The sequence below is a fragment of the Oreochromis niloticus genome, linkage group LG19 (genome assembly GCF_001858045.2).
Source record: "Oreochromis niloticus isolate F11D_XX linkage group LG19, O_niloticus_UMD_NMBU, whole genome shotgun sequence".
Lineage (NCBI taxonomy): Eukaryota > Metazoa > Chordata > Actinopteri > Cichliformes > Cichlidae > Oreochromis > Oreochromis niloticus.
In genome coordinates this window covers 12566700-12593575 of record NC_031983.2, presented here as the reverse complement: position 1 = coordinate 12593575, position 26876 = coordinate 12566700, and the positions used below count along the sequence as shown (strand labels likewise).

Genomic DNA, 26876 nt, shown 5'->3' with positions numbered 1-26876 from the left:
CGTCTCGGAACTTGTGTCACACGACTTGATTCCAGTCGGGCGTATTTTGGACACGCCCCCGGAAGTTCATTCAGCAAACACATTGAGTGCAGTTTTATCGGATTTGTTATTATTTATTTTTGTATTTTAAAAATGACACTAAAAATTTAGAACAAAATGGCCACGAAACGCAAAATAGAGATAATTGTCCCTGCCGAGGAAAGCGACCAGCTCCTGATTCGTCCACTGTGAGTTAATTTATATATTTTAGATATATATATATATATATATATATACATATAAATATTATATTTTATGGCTGATTCATTGTGCAGCCATAAAACCACATATATGCAATGATACCGTATTTGGCTCATGTTGCAGCGGTGCTGGGCAGGAGGTTGGGCGGTCATGCATTATCCTGGAGTTCAAAGGAAGGAAAATAATGGTAAAATAAATAATGACAAATAATTTGTTATACACTTATATCAATAGCAATAATAACTATATTACGGTTACCTATTTGAAGGAGTGCACAGTGCAATTTTTTTGGTTAAAATTTAATAAATTTTATTATTTTATATATTTATATATTTCGACATATTGTTGCTATTGTAGTATTTCGTGTCAGAAAGCAGCACCGATGCAGATTGGATTTAAATGAACAAAGCTGTTTTTGTGTGGCAGCTGGACTGCGGCATTCACCCTGGATTGGAGGGGATGGACGCTCTCCCATACATAGATTTGATTGACCCAGCTGAGATAGATCTGCTGCTGATCAGCCAGTGAGGCTCAACTGTCCTGTCTCCTTTACATTTTCACATTTTTCCTGCACAGAAATGACAGTTTAGATCTCTAATTATTGCTGGTTTTATGTGTTCTCATTTCAGCTTCCACTTGGATCACTGTGGAGCTCTGCCCTGGTTCCTCCAGAAGACCAGCTTTAAAGGGAGGACCTTCATGACTCATGCCACTAAAGCCATCTACCGCTGGCTCCTATCAGACTATGTTAAAGTCAGGTAGGGGCAAAGGTGCCTAGAGACAATTACCTTTTAATTGCAGTGCAATTACAGTCATATTTTTATTATTATTGCAGTAACATCTCGGCAGACGACATGCTTTACACTGAAACCGACCTGGAGGAGAGCATGGACAAGATAGAGACAATCAACTTCCACGAGGTCAAGGAGGTGGCTGGAATCAAGTTTTGGTGCTACCACGCTGGTCATGTGCTGGGAGCTGCCATGTTCATGATCGAAATAGCTGGAGTCAAAGTAAAATTGTTGTTGTTTAATCGATAATGATAAGAAAGGATTGTTTGCTTTTTTTTTTTTTTTTTTAAAGCTAACCTACATGTACATTCCCCATCTCCTTTTCCCTCCAAAGCTTCTGTACACAGGAGACTTTTCCCGACAAGAAGACAGGCACCTCATGGCAGCTGAGATCCCCAGTGTCAAACCTGACATCTTAATCATAGTATGACATTATTTAACTATAATAAGTCATATTGAACACCTTTTTAAAAGGATCTGTAGGTGGGCGCAACATAGTCAGAAACCATTATTTGTCTTTCTGCAGGAGTCCACCTACGGCACTCACATCCATGAAAAAAGGGAGGAGCGAGAAGCTCGGTTTTGTAACACCGTCCATGACATTGTCAACAGAGAGGGTCGCTGTTTAATCCCTGTGTTTGCTTTGGGAAGAGCACAGGAACTGCTGCTTATCTTGGGTTAGAAGTCATGTTTGACTCCCTGATACTGAAAATGTGATAATGTGTGTCAATATTGTTAACCTCAATGTTCAAATTTATGTTTAGCACTGGATTTCCTCTGATAGTTATGACTTTGGTTATTTGTCTTCTCTTTATCCCATTATCACTCATAGAAGTCTGTAAGATTGGGTTTAATGTTCTCTTGCAGACGAGTACTGGCAGAATCACCCAGAGCTCCATGACATCCCCATCTATTATGCTTCTTCCCTGGCCAAGAAGTGCATGGCTGTGTACCAGACATATGTTAACGCAATGAACGACAAGATCCGGAAGGCCATAAATATCAACAACCCTTTTGTCTTCAAGCATATCAGCAATCTGAAGGTAGAGACTGTCACAGAAACCCTGTGCATATTCTCAGGCTTGACTGCCTCTCTCCAAAATAAAGCAGCACTGTCTGTTCTTTCCAGAGCATGGATCACTTTGATGATATTGGCCCCAGCGTGGTGATGGCGTCTCCGGGCATGATGCAGAGCGGGCTCTCCAGGGAGCTCTTTGAGAGCTGGTGCACCGACAAGAGGAATGGAGTTATCATCGCTGGTTACTGCGTGGAGGGCACACTCGCCAAGGTTAGAGCACAGCGGGACGGCAAAAAAGTGTTTCTTAGCAAAGTGGGAAAAGATACTGTGATCTAATAATAGATATGCTGATTCAATTGCACCAGATTGCCGTTATTTACAGCAATTTTCAAGCCATCAAATTTAAAACTCAGAAGCTGTGACATAAGACAGAGACAAAGGGTAAAGACCATGAATTACTCATTTTTTTTTAAAGAAAATAAATTAAGTTAGCATAAGAAGAAGGGAAAAACGTTTTCAATGTTTTTTGTTCATTCTCTCTAATGAAAATGAATCGAACATCTGAAGTTTTTAGGTCATTAATTTGGCAAAGCAATCAAACTGACGGCTCTAAAAACAATTTACATGCCATTTTCTTTAACTATTTTCTAAATCATTTCACTGACAAAATGATTTATCAAGAAGATAATTTCCCGCTGTGCACACACTGCAGCACATCATGTCTGAGCCAGAGGAGATCACCACCATGTCGGGACAGAAGCTGCAGCTAAAGATGTCGGTGGACTACATCTCCTTCTCCGCCCACACTGATTACCAGCAGACCAGCGAGTTCATCAGAGCCCTCAAACCACCACATGTGGTATGAGAAGAAAGCAGTGTGGTGAAATTCACAGTTCTCTGGACTCCTTTTTTTCCCCCCCTGCATAAAATGTTGCACGTTTAATTTCAGATCCTGGTACACGGGGAGCAGAATGAGATGGCGCGCCTGAAAGCCGCGCTGATCAGAGAGTACGAGGATAACGACGAGGTTCACATCGAAGTCCACAACCCTCGCAACACTGAGGCTGTCACGCTGAACTTCAGAGGAGAGAAGCTGGCTAAGGTGCAGTACGCTTTTTGTGATCAGCAGTCGCTGCATTGTGCGTATGCTTTTTAATGACACTGTTAAAAATGACAAATCCACTGAAAATGAGACGGATACACTTCTCTTCTCAGGTGATGGGCTCACTGGCTGATAAGAAGTGTGTTCAGGGTCAGAGGGTATCAGGCATACTGGTGAAGAAGAATTTCAACTACCACATCCTCAATCCCTCTGACCTTTCCAGTAAGTTCACTTTCATCATCCCCAAATGGAGCACAGGGCCACCAAAGCATTTTAGTAGCGTTAATGCTTCATGGCTCTGTCATTGTTTTGGGGTATTTGGGCTCAAAACTAAACCAAAGTAGACTGAACGAATGAATGAAACATTCCTCCTCTCGGACCTGTACTGACCTGATGTGTCTGTTCTGCAGCGTACACAGAGCTGGCCATGAGTACAGTGAAACAGACCCAGGCCATCCCCTTCACTGGACCCTACTCACTGCTTGTCTGCCATCTGAGGAATCTCACAGGTAAGACTGCGTGACCAGTTCTGTGGAAATCTCTACGACCATCTCTGCATGCATCAGTAGACTGAGACCATCCAAACTCATAAAAAGAAACAAAAAAACACTGAACTGCCCACATTGTTACAGTTTGTCACATACTGCATCCTTTTGAGTTTTGTGTGAGTGATTTGTACCCCACGGTGGTGACTGTCTGTGTCAGGTGATGTTGAAGAGCTGGACGGAACTGAGAGGAACACTTTGAAGATCTTTAAAAACATCACTCTGATCCAAGAGGCCGGCATGGTGCTGCTAGAGGTGAGAGGCTGTGCTTTTCACACCAGTGTGCATAACTGGGAGTCCTAAATTTCTTTCTTTAGAGGATAGACACAGAGTTTAGTGTAAGCCATCCAGGGTTTGATATCACTGAAACACTCTAATAATCCTTTTAACAAGGTAAGAAGGTGAACACTGCACCAGTGTGCCACGTAATAGCAACTACTCATTTGTGTTTTCTGCAGCTTTCCACGCGCATGTGTCCAGTGAACTACATTCCTGGGTTTGGTTCGGTGCAGACTATTGACTGGATCACTCTCCTTTGTAGCCATATAAAATCTAAGGGGCAACTTCATGATTGGTTATTTCTGCTCCTAGCAGCAGATTTTTAACGGGAGTGTACATTGTTATGCTCAGAGACAGCTTGGGACTTGTGTTTTATTAATTTATCTTTATCTGCTCTTTTAGTGGATAGCTAACCCTCTAAATGACATGTATGCTGATGCTGTCACCACCGTGGTACTGGAGGTGCAGTCCAACCCAAAGGCTCAAAAAGGTCAGCTTGGTTATATATATATATAAAAGATGGATGTAGGTAAGATGAAATCCCACACTGGTTTGTTCACACACACTTTGAAGCCTGAAATTAAACAGTTTGCCTGTGACATTTGAGCTAAGGGCTGTTGACATCCCCAATCCACCTGAGGTCAAAGAAGTTATAGTCTTGGTGATTCTGGCCATTAGATTGTTTCTTTAATCTTTTCTTTTGGTTGATGATCATGCACTGGTTGTTAGTTTTGGTTTTTATGACATATTAAGTTCCCCTTTGTTTTTCACCTGGCTGTAAATCAGGGCCTTTTGATGTGTCACACTCCTATTATGTTCTAGCATCCAGAAACTGCACAAATGGATTGGGTTCTGTGCACAAAGTACTCATGCACTATATTAACAGTTCACTCAGAACTTTATATGTGGGATTGTTATTACAATTTCCCATGAAACACCTGGACTTGCTTCATGGCACACTTTTTGGGAATTATTGTCTTTAAGCATACTATACTTCGTCATATATATTATGTTACATGTGACCATAATTTAAAAAAAAATATTTAAAAGTTATATAGTCTTAGTCTTTAATAGAGGAATGTCTTTACTAAAGTCATAAATCAAATGAAAAGCAGGGTCATTATCATGTACAAACTGATATTTTTTGCTGTAAGAGGAGTCGCCCTCTGCAGGTGATTAGAAGTAATGCATACTGCATTTGTTTCACTTTTCAGAACTCAGTGTTACATCCATCTTTTATATACAGTTAACACAGTTCCACTGAACGCGTGGTGCACACGTGTGTTTAGTTGCCACTGTAAGTTTGAGGTTTTATTATCCGGTGCTATCTGGTTAATGCCAGAGATCTGCTTTCTGCCTTATGAGCAGTGATGGAGACCCAGAGCAGCACTATGGACATGGATGTTTTCCATACCCGGCTAGAAGTCATGTTGCAGTAAGTGATAGAATAAATCCATAAAACATTTTTATAATGCAGTAGCATGAATATTTTTATGGAAATGAAGTTCCTCGGATAAATAGTTGCTAAGCTCTTAATGAATTATATTATTTGTCTGCTGTCTGTTTTCAGGGACATGTTTGGAGAAGAATGCGTGAACTTCAGCGATGGTAAAATCATCTCTGTGACTGTGGATGGGAAGACGGTGCACATTTGCTTGAAAACAAGGGTGAGGGTCTTTTATCCTGTTAGTGGGAGCTGCTGATTTGGTGTTTAAATATGTCGCTGACTTCTTATTCCCTCACCAGTCTGTGTGCTACGAAGATGAATGCACAGAGGATGATTCACTCAGAGAGATGGTGGAACTGGCGGTGCAGCGGCTCTATGACGCTCTAAACCCCGTTATCTGAAGAAAGACACACACCTGCCTGCGGGTCTGCAGACATTGTTAGTGATCGGTCATCAGATATACACATACAATTCTAAAACAGTTGGGACATCGTGTTAATGTAGATTAAAAACAAAATGCTGTGATTTGCATTCAAAAACACATTTTATCCACAGTAGAGCGTAGAAAACATGTACGATTAGCTCAATATGAGCTCATTTTTAATTTGATGGCAGCATCACTTCTTAGGAAAGGAGTCATGTCTGTTTTATGTGTTGTAGATGATGAGACAGTCGTCATAATTTTACAGAGGAACATTATTCTGAAATTGTTCAGCAGTTTACAGAGCTGTTTCCTGTTTCATTCCAGCTGTTTCCTTTTAATAACCACTTACCTTTCCACCTTTTGTTGCCCCCCTGGCTTTTATTGTGACATGTTCCTGCCATCAAATTCAAAATGAGGTAATATTTTTCATGAAAAGGGGGAAAATGTTTACAGTTTCACAGACTGAAGAAACACAGTAACTAAGTGAGCAAGTCTGACTTGCGAGAATAAGCTACGTGATGTTATTTAACAGATTTTAGTGTTGCTTGTATTGTAAGCATTTTTAATTATAAAATACATTATTCATTATGTTAACTGTGTTTGAGTGTAGATTCACTGTGGGTTTATTTGACCTGAGTTCAGTATTAATATGCACTGATATGACTTGTTTACTTTTAAATGTGATGATGTGTGTGAATTTCTAAATGCACTACATGTGCTGTATTTGTTTTAAGAAGACTTCTACTTTAAAAACAGTATTGTTTACTTTTGTCGATTTTAAATGTACAGTATTCATTGTAATCGTGTGATCTATGGACATACACATGCTTGTTTTATGTAATTAATATTTATTTTTGTTTTAAAATCTGTTCTCACTAAAAACACTACATGCATTGACAAAATCAAATAAAAACAGGCAACACAAACAGTGCCCATAAGTCTTTTATTCATTAAATATCTGAAACAGTATACCCAGTAATTTCACAATAAATATAATCAAAGGCACATTCTTTAAAAATAACCATCTGATTTTAACCATAAAGTTGCTTTAATGCCCATTTTGGCTGGGCTTTCAAGATATTACCACAACCTTTACGTATATTGCTATAAATATGTCATAAATAGCAACACATTACCATTGAAACTTGGCTCGTCATTAAAATTTGTATAATTTCTACCAGACAAATGACTTTATTAAAGCCAAAGGAGCTGAAGTGAACGGTTGTAAACCAACCACTGAAGTGCTGCTGTGCCAAAGGTAATACAGGATGAACCAAGACCACAAGTGATTTATATTTTTTGTCATATTTAACCCCTTCTATATGATGCATTCACAAAGAGCAAATGTGCATATGTTTGCTCATGTGCACATTTAACTTGTTTTGCTGATCAAAGCTCCAGAATCAGCTATTTTTAACAACACATTTGAACGAAAAACGCCTTAAATCCTCACCAGCTTTAACCAATGGATCCTTGTTGGCAATTTAGGTCAAGTAACTGACTTAAAATTGCACAGGTGAAATGTTTAATAGTGTGATCGGTGGTGGAGTTTCAAGGGGGACCCACAGTGTTCGGTGCCACTACAGTTTCCATCGTTTCCCAGAAGATGTCTTCATCCCCGTTTTAAGTTCATTAGTATACTTATGGCTACCACCAGCAGCATCCCAACTCCTAGCTCCATCATCTTGCCCATTTTCTTCTCGCCTATAGTGTCCTGTTTCTTCTTCAGTATCTCCTCTTTGCGGACTCGGATGTCTCTTTGTCTCTGCAGCTGCTCGCTGTAGTGGGACTTGTAGAACTGGTCGAAATCAAAGACGCCTCCTCGGCCGTCTGGGTCCACCACGGAGCGTCGGCTGTCGGGTTGCCGTCTGGATGCGCTCCCGCTCGTGTCCTTGGCGGAAGGCCTGGCTGTACCGGTGAGGTCTGCCAGACTCAGTAGTCCCAGGTCATATTTCTTCCTGAGCCCCTTGTTTCCCAGCACGGTGTAGGCCTCGCTGATCTCCGAAAAGCGGACTGTGGCCTCTTCGCTGCCAGTGTTTCTATCCGGGTGGTAGGTGAAGGACTGCTTGTAGTACGCCGTTTTTATCTGGGCTCGAGTGGCGGAAGGTGCCACTCCCAGGATATCATAGTAGCCAGTTTTGGTTTTGTAAAGAGGCTCGGGTCTGGCTCCATCACCGCTGTAAGCCCTGACAAATGACCATTGCCCCTGTTGCCAGTACAAATGATGACTATAAGGGCTCTGCTGTCGGCGGAAAGTTCGGGGCAAAGTCCTCCAAAACCCGGTGCGTCTCCACTGTCGAGACAGATTCCTGTTTTCTCTTTGTACCTGGTTCTTGTTATAAAGAGAAAACTCCTCAGGAACATAGTAATGGTAATTCTCTGCAACCGTTCCGTTCTCCCAAATAGCACCAAGAACCGGCTTTACACTTGTGTAACCGTCCCGAGAAGCTAGAGCACGGTCTGTGTCCGCGGCGTCTTTGGCTCCATACGGCCCGCCAATACGACTATCACCCCAAAAAAGCCCTGCTGACAAAGGCGAACCGTGTGAGGCACCTTTCCCGTGTTTACTGTGGCTGGCACGTAGGCAGTAGTTATTTAATTTGTGTAAGAAACCGTGCGTCCTCCTTCCAAAACAACCACTGACCTCCGCCATGTTTCCTCTGACTAGTGACGTATCCTGTGTGTCGGGTAATCTCGCGAGGCTTGCTTTGATTACGTATGCAGTGACGTTCGAGGCCTCGCGGGCAGTCCGTACCACGTGATTTAGGAACTGGCTCGCCGGTTCGCGCCAGATTCGAAATAAAATGGGCAGCAAAACACCGCTCAGCTGATTTCCCCATCACAGCGTGTTGTGGAATTGGATTACGTACGTGTTACATAGTTACTTGAGCATTTCTTCTTCGATTCTTTTTTGGTGTGCTGAGAATAAACAACCAATACACAGAGCAGATCCAGTCAACAACAATTATTTATTAACACATATGTGGGAGATGTACAACGTCACCCTCTGCGTAGATCTCAAAGAGGAAGCACAGATCATACTGTCAGGGGTTCACGCCCCCTCATGCGTAAGCAGATAACATAACATGGATCAGTTACCGTTAGTGACAGTTAGACACAATTCCTTTTTCGGTGATTTTCTGCAATTACTTAGAAATCTATCTTAACCGCATCTCGCCCCGCTGTTTCCTGTTGTTCTCTTTTAGCAGCGCAAACGCAGGCAATGCTTTCTGCAACTATTCACAAAGCTTCCTGTTCTCCACAGTCTTGCTAAGCAATGACCTATGACACAGTTTATAACTGAAAAGTGGCCTCTAATATACTGGCCTGTTATTACATGCATAAAACAAAATACACAACAAATAAGCACTAGAAAATATATTTTCCTAATAGATGGATCCAGCAAAGAAGAGAAGACATTTTGATCTCATCTCTCCTAATAAGGTATGCAGACAGTAATAAATATCACAAATGATAAGTACCATAATATAAATAAACAACACCACAGATCCTATAATCTGATTTCTGTCTTTTGGTTCATTAAAAGGTGAAGCGCCATACACTAGTTTGTGTCATTATCCAGATGTACATAAGCATGATTACACAGTTACACAATCATACCAAAACTCAGTCCTGATAGTTTCCACTTTCTCTTTTGTATCAGACATACTGAGACAATATTCAGGATAAATAACCATGAAAACAATTTATTTAGTCAGTTTAGAGGTTTACACGTCACATCATTATAATGATTGAGCCTGTTTCACTTGCGTCGTCCACTTGATGGCGCAGTAGAGCAAATGAATCATCACAATGCTTCGAAAAATGAGTCGACCAGTTGGATGGAAAGCTTCAGTTCATCATGAGGCTTCATCTGACCATCACTACCACTGACATACCCATTTCCGCGTCGTTCACCGGCAGCGCTCCAGCGACGAGGAGGCTGAAACTGCTCTTTACAGCCTCTGCAAAAAACTGTATAGTGCAGATTAATGGCACATATAACATACCCTATAACATAAAATATAATGACGAGTATTTAAACAAAATTTTCAATGATAAGTTTATGTCTTACGAAAACTACCAAAGCAGATCAGGCCATAAATATAACGTTAAAAATAATTAGATAGTTTTAAAATTAAAAGCACCACTGACTTATTAGGAAATTATAAATCAGTAAAGGAAGTGTTATCAGTGTTGCTATTTGTTGAATACTTTCTCTCTTTTTAAACTGGGACGTAGAAACACTGAAATAAGCGGTCATGCATAAACAGCGTTACAAGTAACAGCGTTACTTTTTTCAGTAACGAGTAATCTAACTAATTACTATTCCTATCGTTACAACGCTGTTACCGTTACTAACAAGAAAATGCGGAGCGGTTTTTTTCAACAAACAGACGGTTGAAGCTGTGTTTAGCTTACAGCACCTTATATCAGTTGCACGGAAGTAGCTGTAAGTAATCTGGGCGCTACAGCTTTAAGCAGCTGCGCGCGCTCCCGCGGGCGGCAATCACTTTCTGCCCGATGATCACTTTTTTGCACAACACCTGGAGCTAGGGGACAAAACAATCGCATGAGTGCTGCTGTTTGACTGAGGAAGAATAAAATAGTCGTGGTAAGCCAATCACATGACCACTTCAAGATGACAAATCAACAAGGTGATATATACCAGTTTTTAAATTGTGTTGATAGGCCACGTAAAACCAGAGTCATGATAAACAATGTATACGCGTGTTTTTCCTGAATACTTTCGTCACGTTTACTGTCTAAGGCAGGGGTCGGCAACCTGCGGCTCTTTTGTCCTTATACTGCGACTCCGGGTGGTTTGGGAAGATAAATTAGAAGTATTTAGCTGAAGTGTATTTTATTTGTGTTTAGTTCTTTTTTTAACTTGTAGTTCTAAATTGGAAGATTATTGTGATATTGAAATATAAAAATAAAATTATATTTTATTATTTTTCATCGCTCAAAATAAGCGTCACACTCGCGGAAGCCGGTATACCCGCCGAAATGCCGTGCATTTAGCGAGACTTTCAGGTAGGCCAATTATGGATCTTCGGATCCACATTATGTCAGCAGCTATTCTCCACCGTGAACTAGTGCTGGGCGATATGGAAAAAATATTTATCACGATATGAATTATTTTATATCACGATAACGATATATATCACGATATACCACCTGACCTGTGGTCATCTGGAAAGTATGCAGTCTTTAAACAGCGAGTGGAGAGGGTGCAGTCTTTGTTTTGAGTTACTGTAAAGCATGTCGCAAATCCGGGTGCACGTAAAGCAGCACCATGTTGCAAAACCACAAGACAGAGTTTCTTTGTGAAAAATATCATTGTTTTATACTTTATTTTCTCTTACATAAAGTTAAGAGTATGTATAGTGAGAAGACAACACTAATATTGGCTATTTAACCCTTTAAGACCTACCATAGAACCAAGTCCGCCAGAGCCTGTCTTTACATTTTACATGTTGTAGCGCCATTTGTGGGAGCATTTCAAGATGCTATACATCAATACAACCGTTATAGCCCAAATTTTAATAATATGTATGCATTAAGTCCATAGTAACTACATAAATTGCAAAAAACTGCAATAAACTACAAAAAAATTGAAAATCTTTTTTTTTTTTTTTTACATATATTTTTAGTTAGAGAAATTTAAGAGTCTTATCCCTCAAAACTGTAAATACAAAAAAGTTGCACAAAATAGTTTCCAACCACGAGAAATTTATTTTGAGTGTCTTCATAGTTTTATTTTTGAGATACACAAAGTTCTATATACTACAGGAAAAATGAAAATAAATAAATGGAAATTTGCAAATACACAGTATATGCATCAAAATAAACTATTTCCAACAGTGTAATTTGACTTCTAAGCATCCCAGAAACGATACAGAAGAGCATAAAGTCAAACATAACTTTTAAAAACACCAACATAGGCTTTGAAGCTTAAAAAACTACATTTTCCGCGAAAATGACGTCACTTCCGGTTTCGGACAGGTAATGGCAGACATGCGATTGTTCGCGCAGACATAGGAAGTGTTATGAATAGCTGATCGGATAGGCAAAGCCTGTTTCTGGAATATTATGTTTTTGTTGCTGCAAGTCTGGAATATTATGTTTTTGTTGCTGGAAGTCTGGAATATTATGTTTTTGTTGCTGGAAGTCTGGAATATTATGTTTTTGTTGCTGCAAGTCTGGAATATTATGTTTTTGTTGCTGGAAGTGCTTTTTATGTAATTTTTGCAAAGCTATATGTGGAAGAAAACCGTGACCTAGGGCAAGCTAATGGAATAACATGTAAGTACAACTCCTACGGCTTCATATGCAAAAAAAACATTATTGCGCTACCTTATGTGGTTACAGTTCTACAGGGATTTAAAAATAGTTAAGAAAAACGGAGTGTGCCTGCTCCGACGGTTTGTAAAGGGTTAATGATATATTTTATCTAATAATTTGTAAAATTCGGGTTAGAAACGATAGAAACGATAGAAGACAAATGGCACGATAGACACTTTTCTATCGTCCACACGATATATATCGTCATATCGCCCAGCACTACCGTGAACTATGTTAAAAACAAACACCGCTCAGGCCTCACAGAAGACAGCTTAGTCCTGCATAAAGATGAGTGACTTTGTACAGCCCCGATTTGCAGACGGTGTGCGCAGAGGAGCAGAAGTTCCACTGTAAACATACCATGGCAGACCCGGTGCTTTTCAGCATCTCTTTATTGACCACTTTTCACACACGGTTGCTGTACGCCAGAGGTTCCCAAGGTGTGGGGCCCGCCCCCTAGGGGGGGCGCAGAGCCATTGCAGGGGGGCGCGGTATGAAAAGGAAAAAAAAAAAAGAGCGCTTGGACGCTGTGGACAGGTTTTTGACGGGGCTCCCACATAAACGCAAAGCAGGAGATGAAGCATCGCCAAATATGTTTCCAAACCAACTTCCTTCCAAGCCAAAGACAGGAAAATATGGTGAAGCATATCTTCCCTTTGGCTTCACCTGCACAAGTGCCAAGGTAGGTCTCCCCTGCAAAATTAGTTTCCCTGCGTTGGGAGCACGCGCTGGGCTCCCAAATCACGGACAAACAGTATCCCACATTCTTGATTTTTAGTTCACAAACACTTCTTGTAATTACTAACTACTCCTGACATTTTGGACATGTTAGCTCTTTATGCAGTAAACTTACAGTGGGATACAAATAATATCAGGCTGATCCTGCCGTAATTTTTTCCCCCTGTTCAAATCACGGACAAACAGTATCCCACAGCTGTTTATGTGTTTAAACCCATTTTGCACAGAGAGACATTTTTTGAAAAATGTATTGACAGCAATGTTGAATATTATTACACAGGAAATAAAACAACTACATGTAAAATAATTACACCATGACGCCTCTGCCTTTCTAAATGGAGGGACAGTAACTGCGTGTGTATATGTAAGCGTGTAAAACCTGAAGATAGTCAGATTAACAGTAACAGTATTTTGTCTCTATCTGCCATTCTGCAATTCATCTCATGTAAACAATAACGTGGCGCACAGCGTGACGTGAAAAGAGGCACATACCTTTGACGTTGCGTGACGTATACTCTGTATTCCTCGTACACACATAAACGCAAAAAAGGAGTTTTAAATAATCTCCGTTTTCGGTGAATCGCAACGCCGTTTACGTGTTGACGAAAAGCCCAAACGCATAGAAACAGCTGCGTTTTCAGAAATACCCGTGTAGGTGTGGATGTAGCGTAAAAGAGTTAGTAGTATATTTTATTACTACCTGTAATTTATTGCCGTTTACTTGTATTTGCTTAATTGTTTACTAAATGTTTGAGGTGTGAAATAAACCGCAATGGAGTTTGTAAACAAAATATGGGTGTGTGTTTGGAGGATGTGTTTGTGCGGGGGGGGGGGGGGTTAGGTGATGGGGGGCGCGAACATTTGTCTTGTAAAAAAGGGGGCCTGGCAAAAAAACTTTGGGAACCACTGCTGTACGCATACAGCCGGCTGTAGCTTTTCAGCTCACAGCCCGACAACACAAGAGTAGAGAGAGCACAGACTTTAAGGCAGCAAGGTGTGATTGCGGGTGCCGCTCAGGTGCGTCCCACTCCCATGTAGTGGCACTGCAGACCACACCCCGCCACACACATTAACCAGGTAAAATACATATTTAGGCAGAATTTTGCAAATATCTATTTTTCATTTTTTAGCAGCTGTGGTAGGACTTGACTTAAGCGGTCAAAGAAGTGCAGGAGACTGATGCTGTCCAGTGTAGCACGTGATTTATTCACCATTGTGTGACCCAAACAATATTTACAAAGAAACAAATTAGAAAATCAACTCCAAATTAACTCCGTTCAAATAAACATAGCTGAACTTAAATCAACGGAAATTAAGGTCAAACTGCACACAGCTACACTGACCTGAACCTTTCTTTTCAAACACCTGAGTTCTTCTGTTTAAATAGTCCACTTAACCAAACAATTTCTCCTCTGGACTATTCCATTCAGTAGGTAGGTAAAATGAACATAATTATATTCAAACCTCTACTACTCTTTACTGGCAACATAAACTCTATGGTGTAATCAATACATACTACAACAATAACTATTTATCCATAAACACTCTAAAATCAACTTTATTAAATTACAAGAGTTCTTCCCCTCCTGCACTTGGTCTCTTCCTGTTACCTCAGATGAACCCAGAAGGTATAAAGCAGGAAGTAAAACTACATTTCCTCCTTTTGTTGCTAGAAGACAGGTAGGTAAGGTAAGTTCTAAACAATACAAATTAACAGTTGAAATAAATAACATGTTAACTTAACAAACTTGTAAGAATTGACGTAAACCAAGATGTTATATTATATAATCTATAAAAGTGCAAAACATAAACAAACCCGGGATAGTAGATGTTTGCCTATTGCAGATTACATGTGAAATATGATTAAATCAAAACAAGAATGTTAACTAAGAATATAGACAAGTGGTGTTCTCACCCACTTTGTCACAGCAGCATAGTGCTTTTTTCCCAATTATTTTTTAAAAGTCAGGTCAAGGCTCCAAAAGCCCAAAGGCGATAAGGGTGGCGGCTCACAACAGTTTTTGTTTGCTACATGGATCATTTTAGTTCAGCTGGGTGTCTTTCCTTTTGTTATATTTCTTTAAGAGTTCAAAATGTGTTAATTACATAAATAAAATGTAATTTTCTCTGTAGCACTTCATGGATTTCATAAGCAACACACTTTAGTTGTTTACACAAAGCATAAAGGTAAAAAAAACAATATAGACAGTGTTATCTTCATTTTAGATGTCAGAAAGTATTTGCAGCGCCCAGTGTTTTCTTTGGCGTGGAAACCGGGTCTAAGTGGCTCTTTGGGTGTTAAAGGTTGCTGACCCCTGGTCTAAGGACAGCGCTAGCAAGCACTCTGCTTATGACCAAAAAAAAACAAAACAAAAAACCCCCACCCCTTTCGTGTTGGTGGAAAAATGTACCATGTTGACCAATCAAAAAAATGATAGGGCAACATGACATTTGGTTCTTTAGGAAGTTTTAGGAGTGATGGCGAGAGAAAGCAGAAAAAGAGAGAGAGCCAGTTTTGAGATGTGAGAGATTTGTGATGTTCAGCATGTTTGGAGTGTGTAGTTAATGTGTTGTCTCGTTGAGTTAGTGTGTAGTGTTGTGGATAGTTTTGTGTTGTGTGTCATAACAATGAGGTGACTGCTGTCTGCAGGTATCAGGCTGTGATGTTCTCCTTTATAGTGGACAGAAATTATTTTTTTGGAGTGGTACAAATAATTTGTGCGGCATCTTATTGAATGCAGAACAGCTGATTGTTCTGTAAATAGTTTGAAATGGTTATTTAAAAAAGGGTAAAAGGTAAATGGCTGCAAATAACTTTGTTTGCGAAACTTGTGCATATCATTTTAAAATTGGCAATTTATATTTGCATTTAAAGTTATGAAATATGATTAAATAAACATGTTTGTGGTTGTTCAACACGTTTTCACCTTTTCTTGGAATTTATGTTTTTTTTGTCTGATTTTAGATCAATTTTGTTAATACAGTATGTCAAAATGAAAACACAACTGTAAATTCACACACGTGAGGTTGTGCTGAAAACAATGATACCAAACAAGGCAAAGTAAATAGTTTTTAACGGTGAAATGTAAGGGAAACATCAAAAGTAGTGAAAAATAGTTACTTTTTTAAGTAATTAATTACTTTTAGAATATTGTAACTCAGTTACTAACGCAGTTTCTTTTTTGAAGAAATAACTAGTAACTATAATTTATTACTTTTTTCAAAGTAACTTGCCCAACACTGCTTACCAATATAAATGTCACTGAAATAAAATGATATGTCATATATTAGTGGACATGCAAATGTCAGATGTTAATGTCAATTTTATTTCTATAGCACATTTGAATGCAACAAGGTTGAGCAAAGTGCTTTATAAGTTGGTTAAACCAAACAAGATAAAACCGTAGATCGATCAAATTAATGGAATAAATATGGAATAAAAACAAACAAAAACAATAAAATGAGCTATATTGGTGGCAGGCCACAATCATAACATAAAAAACCCCACATGGGACTCAAACTTAACCCAAGTTAAAAAAAAAAAAAAAAAAAAAAAGCGACCAGAGCAAAATAAAACACACAAGTAAAAATATGTGTCAAAAACAAAGACGCAGCCTAACATATTAGAAGACCTAGCTTTATTTTAAGGCTGTATTTGTTGTTCGGTTAAAATGTAACTAGTTATAAAAACATTATAATTTGACTGACTTAAATTTCATAATTTCTAGAAGATTCTTTTGTCATTAATTATAATGATTAAATAATAACAATTGAATGTATATATTTTGACAAATCTATTCTAAATCTATTTTAAAAGAAAGAAAGAATGAATTTTTATTGTGAAGGACGCCGTTTGATCCTAACCGGAAGTCCGTGAGTGCGGTCTTCTTTGTCGTAAAACATTTCATACCAGCGATCCACTTAGTGCCTGCGTTAACAAATGCAGTGATGCCCCTTTTTTATGGTCTTTCTCAGGTAACTTCAGCTACTGACTTAGTACACTGACTGCATCATGGTTAACCTCTGCTGTCTCTGCTGCGGTGAACTCCCTGAACCCCGCCCCCCTCCTCCGGGAGCAGCGCGGGACTCCCGCTCCGCACAGCAGCAACATCAGCAGCAGCAGCAGCCTGCTGGCTTCGGCCCAGACGCCTCGGGGCTGAGGGGGCCACTAAAGGGGGGAGCGAACGGAGGGGTATTAGGAGCGAAGCAAGTGAATAAAAAGGAGTGAGCTTCCAGTTTCTGTCGGACATGCGAAAAAGTGCAGCATGCTCTCATCCGATCAGGACTCTGCGGAGGACGCGGCGGCCAGCGGTCTCAATGATGCTGATGGAGAAGAGGAGGAAGAGGACTCACCGGCTGAGAGTGATGTCCCGGAGGAGGTAAGAGCAGACAGATGTAGTCGTTATTTTTTTCCTCTCTGATAACTTCCAGAAAAGTAAGTAGTGGGTAATAATAAAGAGCCACATGTTCATTGTTCAAATGTAGGAGGACAAGCCACAAAAACATACAGTCTTGTTTCATTACTGCCTTTTTGGTACCCTGTGCAGTCCTCTCTGTGCCATCACTTTAACCTGCAGCCAAACAGCATCATTGCTTCCTGAAATGTCACAATAGTTAATTTGACATAGTGGCAGCAGACTCCAGTGATGTGGAAAAGTACTGTAATGACAAAAGCACAGCTCGTAGTCTTGCACAACCCAAGTTTACATGCGTGTGTCTGCATTAGTTCCTCCACGCCCTTGGTTTTTACTGTCATTGCGTAATTACTGTGCTTCTGTCTGCAGGGGGATGACTCTGACCACATTTCTGTGGTTGCAAACAACTTGTGCCTATTTTTCCCTTACATTTCCTGAGTTCAGCTTCCTGTAAACTGTATCCATGACCAAGGATCTAGCATATATGAGTCAGCTTTTCTTTTTTTTTTAAAGGGTAACCTTTTTCAGATGTCGCACCTATGATGTCTGCAGTCACAAGGCTTGGACCGCTTCAAAGTCCGCCCTCTCTGGTTCACAAGAACTGAATCCCTCGTTTGCTCCACAAATAACTCAGGTGGAACCGGCAGTGTAAGGCATCTTCACCCCTGTGGCAGTGCGGTAATGAATGGCTGGCTGTCAGCATAAATCCTTTCACTCCATAAAACACCAGAGGTAGTCAATGTGGAGGAATATCACCACGAGACAAAAACAAATTTAAGCATGTGAAATCAGGAATCTCAAATAATTGCTTGACAAAATCCCGTCAATTTAATTTCAGTAAATGGTCCGAGCTCAGGTTCTCTTTATACACTCTGGAAGTTTTGACTGTTAGTGTTACTGATGAAATAGCCTTCAGCCAGTGTGTTTGCTGAATAGGACTGTTTGACCGCTGCTCAGTATTGCAAATGGGAGCACTTTGTGTTTCTGTTTGGGCGCTCCGCTCCAAACCTCCCAATGCGCCATAGAGTGATGGATGGGTTTGTGACAAAGTGGTAACAAGAGAAGCTTTCAGGACTTTTACTCAAGGGAGAGTGAAAAAAAAGTGAAAAAAAGATACTTTTACCCTACTATTTCTTTGAGTAGCTAAAAGCTGTGAGACATATTTTATTCTGTACTAAGAGCAGTAGAGGCCAACTGCAAGTAGATTAAAATGGACGTGTTCAAATGAAGTACCGGTGCTTCATAACTGAAATTAAGTGTGATCCATCTATAGATTTTCTTAACTGCTTATCCTATTCAGAGGTTGTGGAGGATGGAGTCTGTCCCAGCTGTTATGGGGCAAAATGAGGGCTGCACCCTGGACAAGCAGACACCTACGGCCAATTTAGAATCACCCATTAATCTAGCATGCAGGTTTCTGGAGGAAGTCAGAGTACACGGAGAACATACAGCTCCATGCAGCCTCAGCCAGCTGGTGCATGTGAACCCAGGACCTTCTTTGTGTGAGGAGAAAGAGCTAACAACTGAGCCACTGTTAAGCCACTGTGTTCAGTTACATTCGACCTCTATTTACTTTAGCTGTAATTTCAATCAAATCAAAATCAATCAAAATTTATTTATATAGCACATTTAAAAACAGCAGTTATGATCAAAGTGCTTCACAAATTAAAAGATAAAATAAGACAGATAAAAATAAGATAAGAAAGATACAACGCAGGAAGAGACAACCATAAAAACCAACCAAATGATAATCAAACTATCTTACATCAGAGCCAGAGTGAAAAGATGGGTCTTTAAACGAGATTTAAAAGACTGAACAGTCTCAGAAGAGCGAATGGCAATAGGGAGGTTGTTCCACAGTCTAGGAGCTACAATGGCAAAGGCACGGTCACCTCTGGTTTTCAACCTAGACTTAGGTTGCATTAAGAGCATCTGGTTTGAAGATCTTAATGCTTTTATGGGATTATACAAATGAAGAAGTTCTGTTAAATAGCTAGGGGCCATGTTATTTAAGATTTTATAAGTGAGTAAAAGAATTTTAAAATCAATGCGAAATTTCACAGGGAGCCAGTGTAACTTGGCTAAAACTGGAGTCATATGATCATGCATTCTCGCACCCAATAAAAGGCGTGCAGCAGAGTTCTGTACTAATTGCAACCGGTGAAGAGAGGAGTGAGGGAGGCCTAAATAGAGGGAGTTACAATAGTCCAGTCTAGAGGTAATGAATGCATGAATAAGCTTTTCAAGGTCCTTGTGGGAGAGGAAAGGCTTAGCTTTAGCAATTTGACGTAACTGATAGAAGCTGGATTTAACCACAGTAGATACTTGTTTCTCTAATTTGAAAGAGCTATCCAGGAGTACCCCAAGGTCTCTTACAACGTTGGAGAGGTAGCTGGCAAGTGGGCCAAGGGTAACAGTTAACTGGTTCAATGGAATATGGCTGTCAAAGACAATAACTTCTGTTTTACTGTCATTCAAGGTTAGAGAGTTTTGCGATAGCCAGGTTCTCACATCATGAAGACAGTTAAACAATGTATGCAATGGATCTGTGACATTCAAACTCAAAGGGAAATAAATTTGAATGTCATCGGCATAACAATGGAAAGAAATATTGTATCTTTGAAAAATAGATCCCAAGGGCAACATGTACAGAGAGAATAACATAGGGCCCAAAACAGACCCCTGGGGCACACCACAGAGAAAAGGAGCAGAGGAGGAGGAGTATTGCCCCATAGTGATAGAGAATGACCTCTCTGAAAGATAAGATTTAAACCATGATAAGGCTGTGCCCTTAAGGCCAACTACATGCTCTAACCTTGATAATAAAATGTTATGATCTACTGTGTCAAACGCAGAAGTCAGATCCAGTAAGACTAGAACCACAGAGCAACCTGAGTCGGTGGTTAAAAGGAGATCATTTAAAACTCTTAGCAAAGCTGTCTCAGTACTATGTCGAGGCTTGAAGCCCGACTGGAATTTTTCAGGGATATCATTGGAATCTAAGAAGGTCTGAAGTTGTTTACAGACCACCTTTTCCAGGATCTTTGACATAAAGGGAAGCTTAGAAATTGGTCTATAATTTGAAAGAACACTATGGTCAAGATTAGTCTTCTTAATAACGGGTTGAACAACAGCATGCTTGAAGGCAGAAGGTACGCAGCCCGAAGACAATGATGCATTCAAAATTAATAAAATACAAGGCCCAATAGTATTCAACGCTTCTTTAAAAATACGGGCAGGGAGAATATCATGTGGGGAATTGGAGATCGTTAAGTGGTCAATTATTACCTTTACATCAGAAAGAGTCACAGGCTCAAACTGCTGAAAGACAGCAGAGCATTTAGAAACTGGAACTTGATGTGAAACTACAGATAAAAACGGGGCTCTTAAAGTAGTGATTTTTTCAATAAAATACCTTAAAAAACTTTCACAAAGAGCCGGAGAAACCTCCTTGTGTGCTGTAGCACGAGGATTAATCACGGAGTTAAAAATCTTAAAAAGAGCGTGGGGCTTGTGACAATTGGTCAAAATAAGACCTGATAAGTAGGCAGATTTAGCAGCTTTGACAGTCTTCTGATATTTTGACAGACAATTGTGGAGGATTTGCGCTGACACTACAAGCTTATCCTTTTTTCGCTTCCTCTCAGCACGACGGCATTCGCGCCTGAGAGCACGGGTAGTTTCATTCAGCCAGGGTTGGCATGACGACTTAGTACGCTTAGTCTTGTGTGGAGCCACCGTGTCCAGAATAGAGGAACATGTAGAATTAAAAAGGTTATTAAGCTCGTCAGCCGATAAATCCACAAGACAAGTGGAGTCGCGGAGCGCCGAGTTGGCAAAAAGAGTAGAGAAGTTAGTGATGGTTTCAGAGTTAATCGAGCGCATCTGGCTTGATGGACGCTCGCAGTTAAGCTCCATATGTTGTAGCATAACATTAAACATAACCACAGAATGATCAGAGATCCCAGAGTCCTTGATATCCGTTATACAAATATCCAGACCGTAGGACAAAACTAGGTCAAGCGAATGGCCTTTTAAATGCGTTGGTTCACTTACCCATTGCGTAAGATTAAAAGTGTCAATAAGGGCAAGGAAATCCTTTGTTAGTGTGCTTGCCTCACAACAGACATGTATATTAAAATCACCAACAATTAAAACACGATCGTAGCGTAAAAACAGGCTCCCTAGTAGTTCAGCAAACTGAAAAATAAAATCCTTAACAGATTTCGGGGGTCGATACACCACAGCACAAAGAATTGGGGGAGCACAGTTCAGTTCCAGTAGTTGCACCTCGAAGCTGGTGAAAGAGACGGGTGGAAGTTCCCGAGATCGAAATTTGTGTTTAAAAATCGAAGCCAATCCTCCACCTCTGCCAGAGATCCTAGGAGAGCTAGCAAAGGCACACTCTGGGGGAAGAAGTTCTGAAAAAGCAGAAGATTCCTCAGGACGAAGCCAGGTTTCCGTCAGATAAAGAAAATCCAGCCCAGATGAGACGAAAAAATCGTTTAAAATAAAAGTCTTGTTTGCCAGCGATCTAACATTTAGCAAAGCCATCCGAAGTGTAATCGGGTTGTTGCTCGTAGGAACAGATCTCAGCAGGCGAAGATTGCTGTAGTTCACACCACCTCTGGAGAGCCGCACCCAGCTCCGAACAGGTGGGCACTCGGCCGGGGAGTCTAGGTAAGCATAGCGTCCAACAGGACTTATCCAGCGGTGGCAGGGCAGTCTATAGCAGAAGCGATCCCAGAGAGCATGAGAAGTGGATAGAGTTTTTACAAATGCGTGGTAACTGGTCGCATCAAGTGAGTTTAAGTAAGCCTTAAGGCGAACACGAATACCGCTCCGTTTACCCCGTCTCCTATGACGTTTCCTAGGTGGAAGGGTAGCTGGAAAGCAGCGTAAATGATCAGAGATATCCGTCGGAGTTGAGAAAAAGTTCCCTGATTGCCACTTGAAACCAGGCGTTTGGTGAGTCAATGGCTGGAGATTCAGAAGAGTTTGACGATCATAGGTAAGAAGCGCAAAGGCGTCAGGATAACACAGAGAAAATAGAATAGCAAACAGTAGACAAAGCTCGAGGAGACGGCTCGCCGCAAACACTGGCGCCATCTTAGCTGTTAATGCAGCTAAAATGTGTTGTTTGGGGATGGAACAAACAAACTGCTTCCATTATTGATAACTGGTGGAACTTTGTTTTGCAAAATAGCAGGAATAAATCTTGCTTCTCTCTCAACATCATGCAATACTTGATTTTTGCCACTTTATTTTTTACCTTTATTGTGGTGATCTGATTTTTATGAATACACCTGACCATACCTAAAGAGATCAGATGCTGTCTGCCGTTATTTACATTTTTATCAGATTCTATCATAATGTCATAATGTTCACCATTGTTCTCTGTATGCTGCTGTTAAGCGGCTGTCTCTGTGTGCCCGAAGGTACAAATGTTTGTCTCCAGACTCAGAAGAGAATTAGAAAATAAGACTCTTTAATAAGCAGCCGCTGTTATCCAGGAATAATCTACAGAAGGTGGTCCTCCACAGTAACCAGTGTAGGATCAAGGAAAAAAGTTCCCTTAATCTGCTTAATTGCTCTCATAATTGCTCTTGTTCTTGATATGGTATTGCACACGATCTGGTTCACTCATGTTTAGATGTGTTACAGTCTCGGCTGAATTCCACTTTTCTTCCTTCAGTGTGATTTACTCTGTGCTTAGGTAGGGAAAAAGCGCTTCGATTTATAGCTTAACCACTTTCATTTGCATTTCTGCTGCGAGCCTTAAAATCGCTGCCATGTTTAGGGGGTTCATTGCTTTAAGTGCGTTTTTTTCATTACTCTCCCCTTCATTTCTTTTCCATCCCTTTCCCTCGCTCTCTCTTTCTTTCTGCAGCAGCGTCCAGTCAAGCAGTCCCTGGGTGCTTGTGTCTGTCGGGAGTCCCACTGGCGCTGCCTGGTGCTCTCCCTGCTCATGTACAGCTGCCTGGGTGCAGTGGCCTGGTGTAAGCTGACCCGGGTCACCAAGATAAGCTTCAACTCTGCCCTCACCTCCTCTTTAACATCCTCCTTTACCTCCTCCCTGCGGGGCGCCTCTGGGGTGGGCATCGGAGGACACGCTATGATATACCACGACAGCCCCTGCTCGGACGGCCTCATCTACATCCCCCTGGCCTTCCTGCTAATGCTCTACGTGCTGTATATTGTGGAGTGCTGGCACTGCAGGGCCAGGAGCGAGCTGCAGTGCAAGGCAGACGTGGACAGCGTGTACGAGCGGGTGCTTCGGATGCAGCGGGCCCAGCCTTGCATATGGTGGAAAGCCATCAGTTACCATTTTGTCCGGCGGACGCGACAGGTGACACGGTATCGTAACGGGGATGCCTACACCACCACGCAGGTGTACCACGAGCGAGTCAACACTCACGTGGCCGAGGGCGAGTTTGACTACAGCCACTGTGGCATGAAGGATGTATCACGTGACCTTAGAGGCCTGGAGAGGCATCCGGCCACTCGCCTGCGCTTCACCAAGTGTTTCAGCTTCACTGAGGCGGGCCCAGAAAACGATTACCTCAACCAGAGAGCCAGGTTCTTCTCTGAAATCGAAGGTTTGGATGATTACATGGAGGCTCGGGAGGGGATGCAGCTAAAGAACGTGGACTTCAGAGAAAACCTCTTAGCCTATGTAGACCCAGACAGGGTGCCGTGGTACACTTCCCAGGTTGCCTTCTGGCTGGCAGCTCTGCTCATGCTTTCTTGGCCTCTAAGAGTGCTCACGGAGTACCGCACTGCTTACGTGCACTACCGCATCGAGAAACTGTTTGGGTTGGAGTACACCCACAGCAGCCCCTCCCCTCTAGATGAAGACAGGCCTGTGGGGAGAAATATTGGTTGCGTTATTCCCAGAGTTGACACGCTGGACAGCACTGAGATGGAGTGGCACATACGCTGCAACCGCCAGGTGATTCCCAGCTACTCGGAGGCGATGCTGTTAAACATGAGGACAGGGGCTTCTAATTCATTACAAGACACGTCTTCCTCTAACTGCCTTTTACTGGACAGCAGCCAGACTGCTGAGAGCTACGGAGCTCTCCAAAGCCAGGACGACTGCGAGCAGTGCAGCGAGCTGAGCGGACAAGGAGCTGGAGGAGGCAGGAGGAGGACGATCACCAGCTCCAGCTGCTCCTCCATTCTGTCCTGCCGCGGAGCTCTATTCCACTCGCACCTCTCCTTGGACACTTCTCGCTTTTCCCTCTGCCGCATGTACGGCTCTCATCGAGGGAGTCGCAGCAGCAACCTGACGGAGCCCTGCTGCGCGGACGAGCAGTGCTGTCGGTCGGACTCCAGCCAGCTGGCGCTGAGCAGCAGTCCACCAACGTACAGAGACGCACACTTCTTTCCTGTTCTCATTGTGCACCGGTCCGAGGGCAGCGAGGGCGGGAGGGAAGTGAGGCGCTACTATGTACGGAGGGGGTCATCCTGTGTGGAGACGGCCTTGTGAGACAGTGGTTAATATCAGACATGATGGAGGGTATGGTGGGGTTCATTGCTAGGTGGATAAAATATGCACTTTTAGCAAGTTTCACGGTAAAAAGAAATTAAACCAAAATGAAACCAAGAGTGTTATCTTATTTAAAAAAAGTTACAGATAGCGATAGCACTGAACTTCATCCACATCCTGTAGCTACACCAGGGAGTCTTATCTTGGAATTCTCATGTCTTTGCTGCATGATCTGTGCATCCTCCTAATTTCATCATCTGTCATTTGCAGAAATATTTTCATCGTGTGTGTGTGTGTGTGTGTGTGTGTGTGTGTGTGTGTGTGTGTGTGTGTGTGTGTGTGTGTGTGTGTGTGGTACCTTTATGGATACATAGCATTGATCCATTTAGAGGCACATGTAAGAAAAAGAGGTAAAATGTAAAAAGTTGCATGTTGTTGCAGACCATTTGAAAAATTAAGACAAGCCAGGTTGAAGCCAAAGACTTTTTTTTAATGCTATTTTTTATTGAGACCTAGAAAAAAAATAATGTGGAACATGTGAACTGAAGACTGTGATGTGAATGTCTAAGTGAAAACAATAAAGGTGTCAAACAGGTGCGAACATTTGTAAAATCCCAATGAACTTTATCACAAGTAAAATGACTTTTTAATAAACTGTAACAAATATTATAACACGTGTGTCTGTGGGGCCCTGAAAGCACAAGATGAGAAAGAAAGGAGACAAAACAAGGAAACAAGATCTGAGTTAAGTTTTTTTCTTTTTTTCTCTGATCACATTGATCCAAAGCGACAATGTCATACACTCTCAGACTCACAGCTCACTGTTACGTCTCCTGTCCTTAACTGCAAGGGCACAAACTCTAAAGATAGAGTTGGGACTTCACTTCAAATAACACCAGAGGGAGGAGTGGTACAAATGAAGCATGTATTGATACAAAAATAAATAGGTTTTGATTCACTCTACTTTAAATTCACCCAGTCTTATTAGCATAGTAAGTAACTGCGCATTGTTAGAGACTTCAAAATGTTTTTCTAGAAGAAGTTTGAGTAAAATTTGGGGTTCTAAGACTAAGATCTATAACTGAGGTGAAAGATTTGATCCTTTTAAACTGGAAGTCATCAATCCTTTTATCCTATAGCAACTCATTGTAACAATTTGTGTCTGTAGCTCAGGAGGTAGAGCAGGTCATCTATGGATTAGACGCCTTGTGGTTGGATCCCTGCCCCCCGCCCCCAGTCTGCATGCCAAATATACTTGAGCAACATATTAACCCCAAGTTACTGCCTGATGCATCCATTGGAGTGTGAATGTTAGTTATATATTAAGTGCTTTGAGTACTCCAGGAGAGTAGAAAAGCGCTATATAAGATTCAGTCCATTTAACAATGATGGGAAAGCTCGGAACAAAAATGTTTAAATAGTTACATTCTTATTATTGAATGAACAATTTTTTTTCTTCCATCTGCCTACTACAAAGCACAATTGGTAATACTCTGTTTTCCACTTATTTTCAGATGAGATTTTCTGTTTTAAAGATTGTTACACATCAATATTATTCAATTAATATTAACCAGATTAATGTTTATGAACAAATTTAGAATTTTAATGCAAAATCATTCTAAATTTGCGCACTACAAATTGTAGTTTGAAAAACACAAGGCCACTTAATATTTTATTTCATTTCATTTTATTTTATGTCAGGCATTTACATAATTTGCAAAAAGTCATTAGTAGGCTATATAAAATCATCTATATGTGTTATAGAGAGATCTTTGTTAAAATTATTATCATCTGAGAGGCTGATATTAGTTATTTGCCAATATATCTGTATTAGTATTTATAATGGCCAAATAAATATGTTATTAGTATTGATATTGCATACTTTGCCCACCAGTGGGCACTCACACAACTGAAGGAAGGAACACACCAGCTGAAGTAATCAGTGATTTGCTGTGACAATAAAACCATTTTTAAATTCATTTTTATATTATCTTATTGAGGACTCATGAATAACCACAGATGAAAATGTCAAAGTAA

The 26876-nt window shown here is 41.0% G+C and overlaps 3 protein-coding genes across 5 annotated transcripts; 2 read left to right on the top strand and 1 right to left on the bottom strand.

Annotated features, from left to right (window-relative positions):
• Positions 1-9: 9 nt before the first annotated feature.
• On the top strand, positions 10-7045 carry LOC100690485 (cleavage and polyadenylation specificity factor subunit 3). The gene is made up of 18 exons (XM_003453239.5): positions 10-227; positions 364-427; positions 667-764; positions 870-998; positions 1076-1253; positions 1366-1455; positions 1558-1708; positions 1899-2074; positions 2161-2319; positions 2762-2908; positions 2999-3151; positions 3265-3373; positions 3562-3660; positions 3857-3951; positions 4378-4465; positions 5344-5410; positions 5546-5642; positions 5722-7045. The coding sequence occupies exons 1-18, from the start codon at positions 157-159 to the stop codon at positions 5821-5823; spliced, it is 2073 nt and encodes a 690-aa protein (XP_003453287.1). The 5' UTR covers positions 10-156; the 3' UTR covers positions 5824-7045.
• On the bottom strand, positions 6999-8551 carry LOC100699321 (dnaJ homolog subfamily C member 30). The gene has a single exon (XM_005477083.4). It carries the CDS (start codon positions 8497-8499, stop codon positions 7459-7461), a length of 1041 nt encoding a protein of 346 aa, XP_005477140.1. The 5' UTR covers positions 8500-8551; the 3' UTR covers positions 6999-7458.
• Positions 8552-14072: 5521 nt separating this feature from the next.
• LOC100699592 (transmembrane protein 151B) lies at positions 14073-25508 on the top strand. Of its 3 annotated transcripts, none has more exons than XM_025901110.1 (3): positions 14073-14621; positions 16908-17311; positions 23238-25508. In XM_025901110.1, the coding sequence occupies exons 2-3, from the start codon at positions 17198-17200 to the stop codon at positions 24837-24839; spliced, it is 1716 nt and encodes a 571-aa protein (XP_025756895.1). In that variant the 5' UTR covers positions 14073-14621; positions 16908-17197; the 3' UTR covers positions 24840-25508. The 3 variants fall into 3 exon arrangements, with proteins under 3 accessions (XP_025756895.1, XP_025756896.1, XP_025756897.1); XM_025901111.1 differs by lacking the exon at positions 14073-14621 and adding an exon at positions 16201-16805; XM_025901112.1 differs by lacking the exon at positions 14073-14621 and having other exon boundaries at positions 16816-17311; positions 23241-25508.
• Positions 25509-26876: the final 1368 nt, after the last annotated feature.

Bases quoted from the DNA above. Each gene is read 5' to 3' on its own strand.
- LOC100699592 (XM_025901110.1), top strand. From the start codon at position 17,198: ATGCTCTCATCCGATCAGGACTCTGCGGAGGACGCGGCGGCCAGCGGT. The intron at 17,312-23,237 runs GTAAGAGCAGAC...TTCTTTCTGCAG, and splicing joins AGAGTGATGTCCCGGAGGAG to CAGCGTCCAGTCAAGCAGTC.
- LOC100699321 (XM_005477083.4), bottom strand. From the start codon at position 8,499: ATGGCGGAGGTCAGTGGTTGTTTTGGAAGGAGGACGCACGGTTTCTTA.
- LOC100690485 (XM_003453239.5), top strand. From the start codon at position 157: ATGGCCACGAAACGCAAAATAGAGATAATTGTCCCTGCCGAGGAAAGC. The intron at 428-666 runs GTAAAATAAATA...TTTGTGTGGCAG, and splicing joins TCAAAGGAAGGAAAATAATG to CTGGACTGCGGCATTCACCC. The intron at 5,643-5,721 runs GTGAGGGTCTTT...TTCCCTCACCAG, and splicing joins ACATTTGCTTGAAAACAAGG to TCTGTGTGCTACGAAGATGA.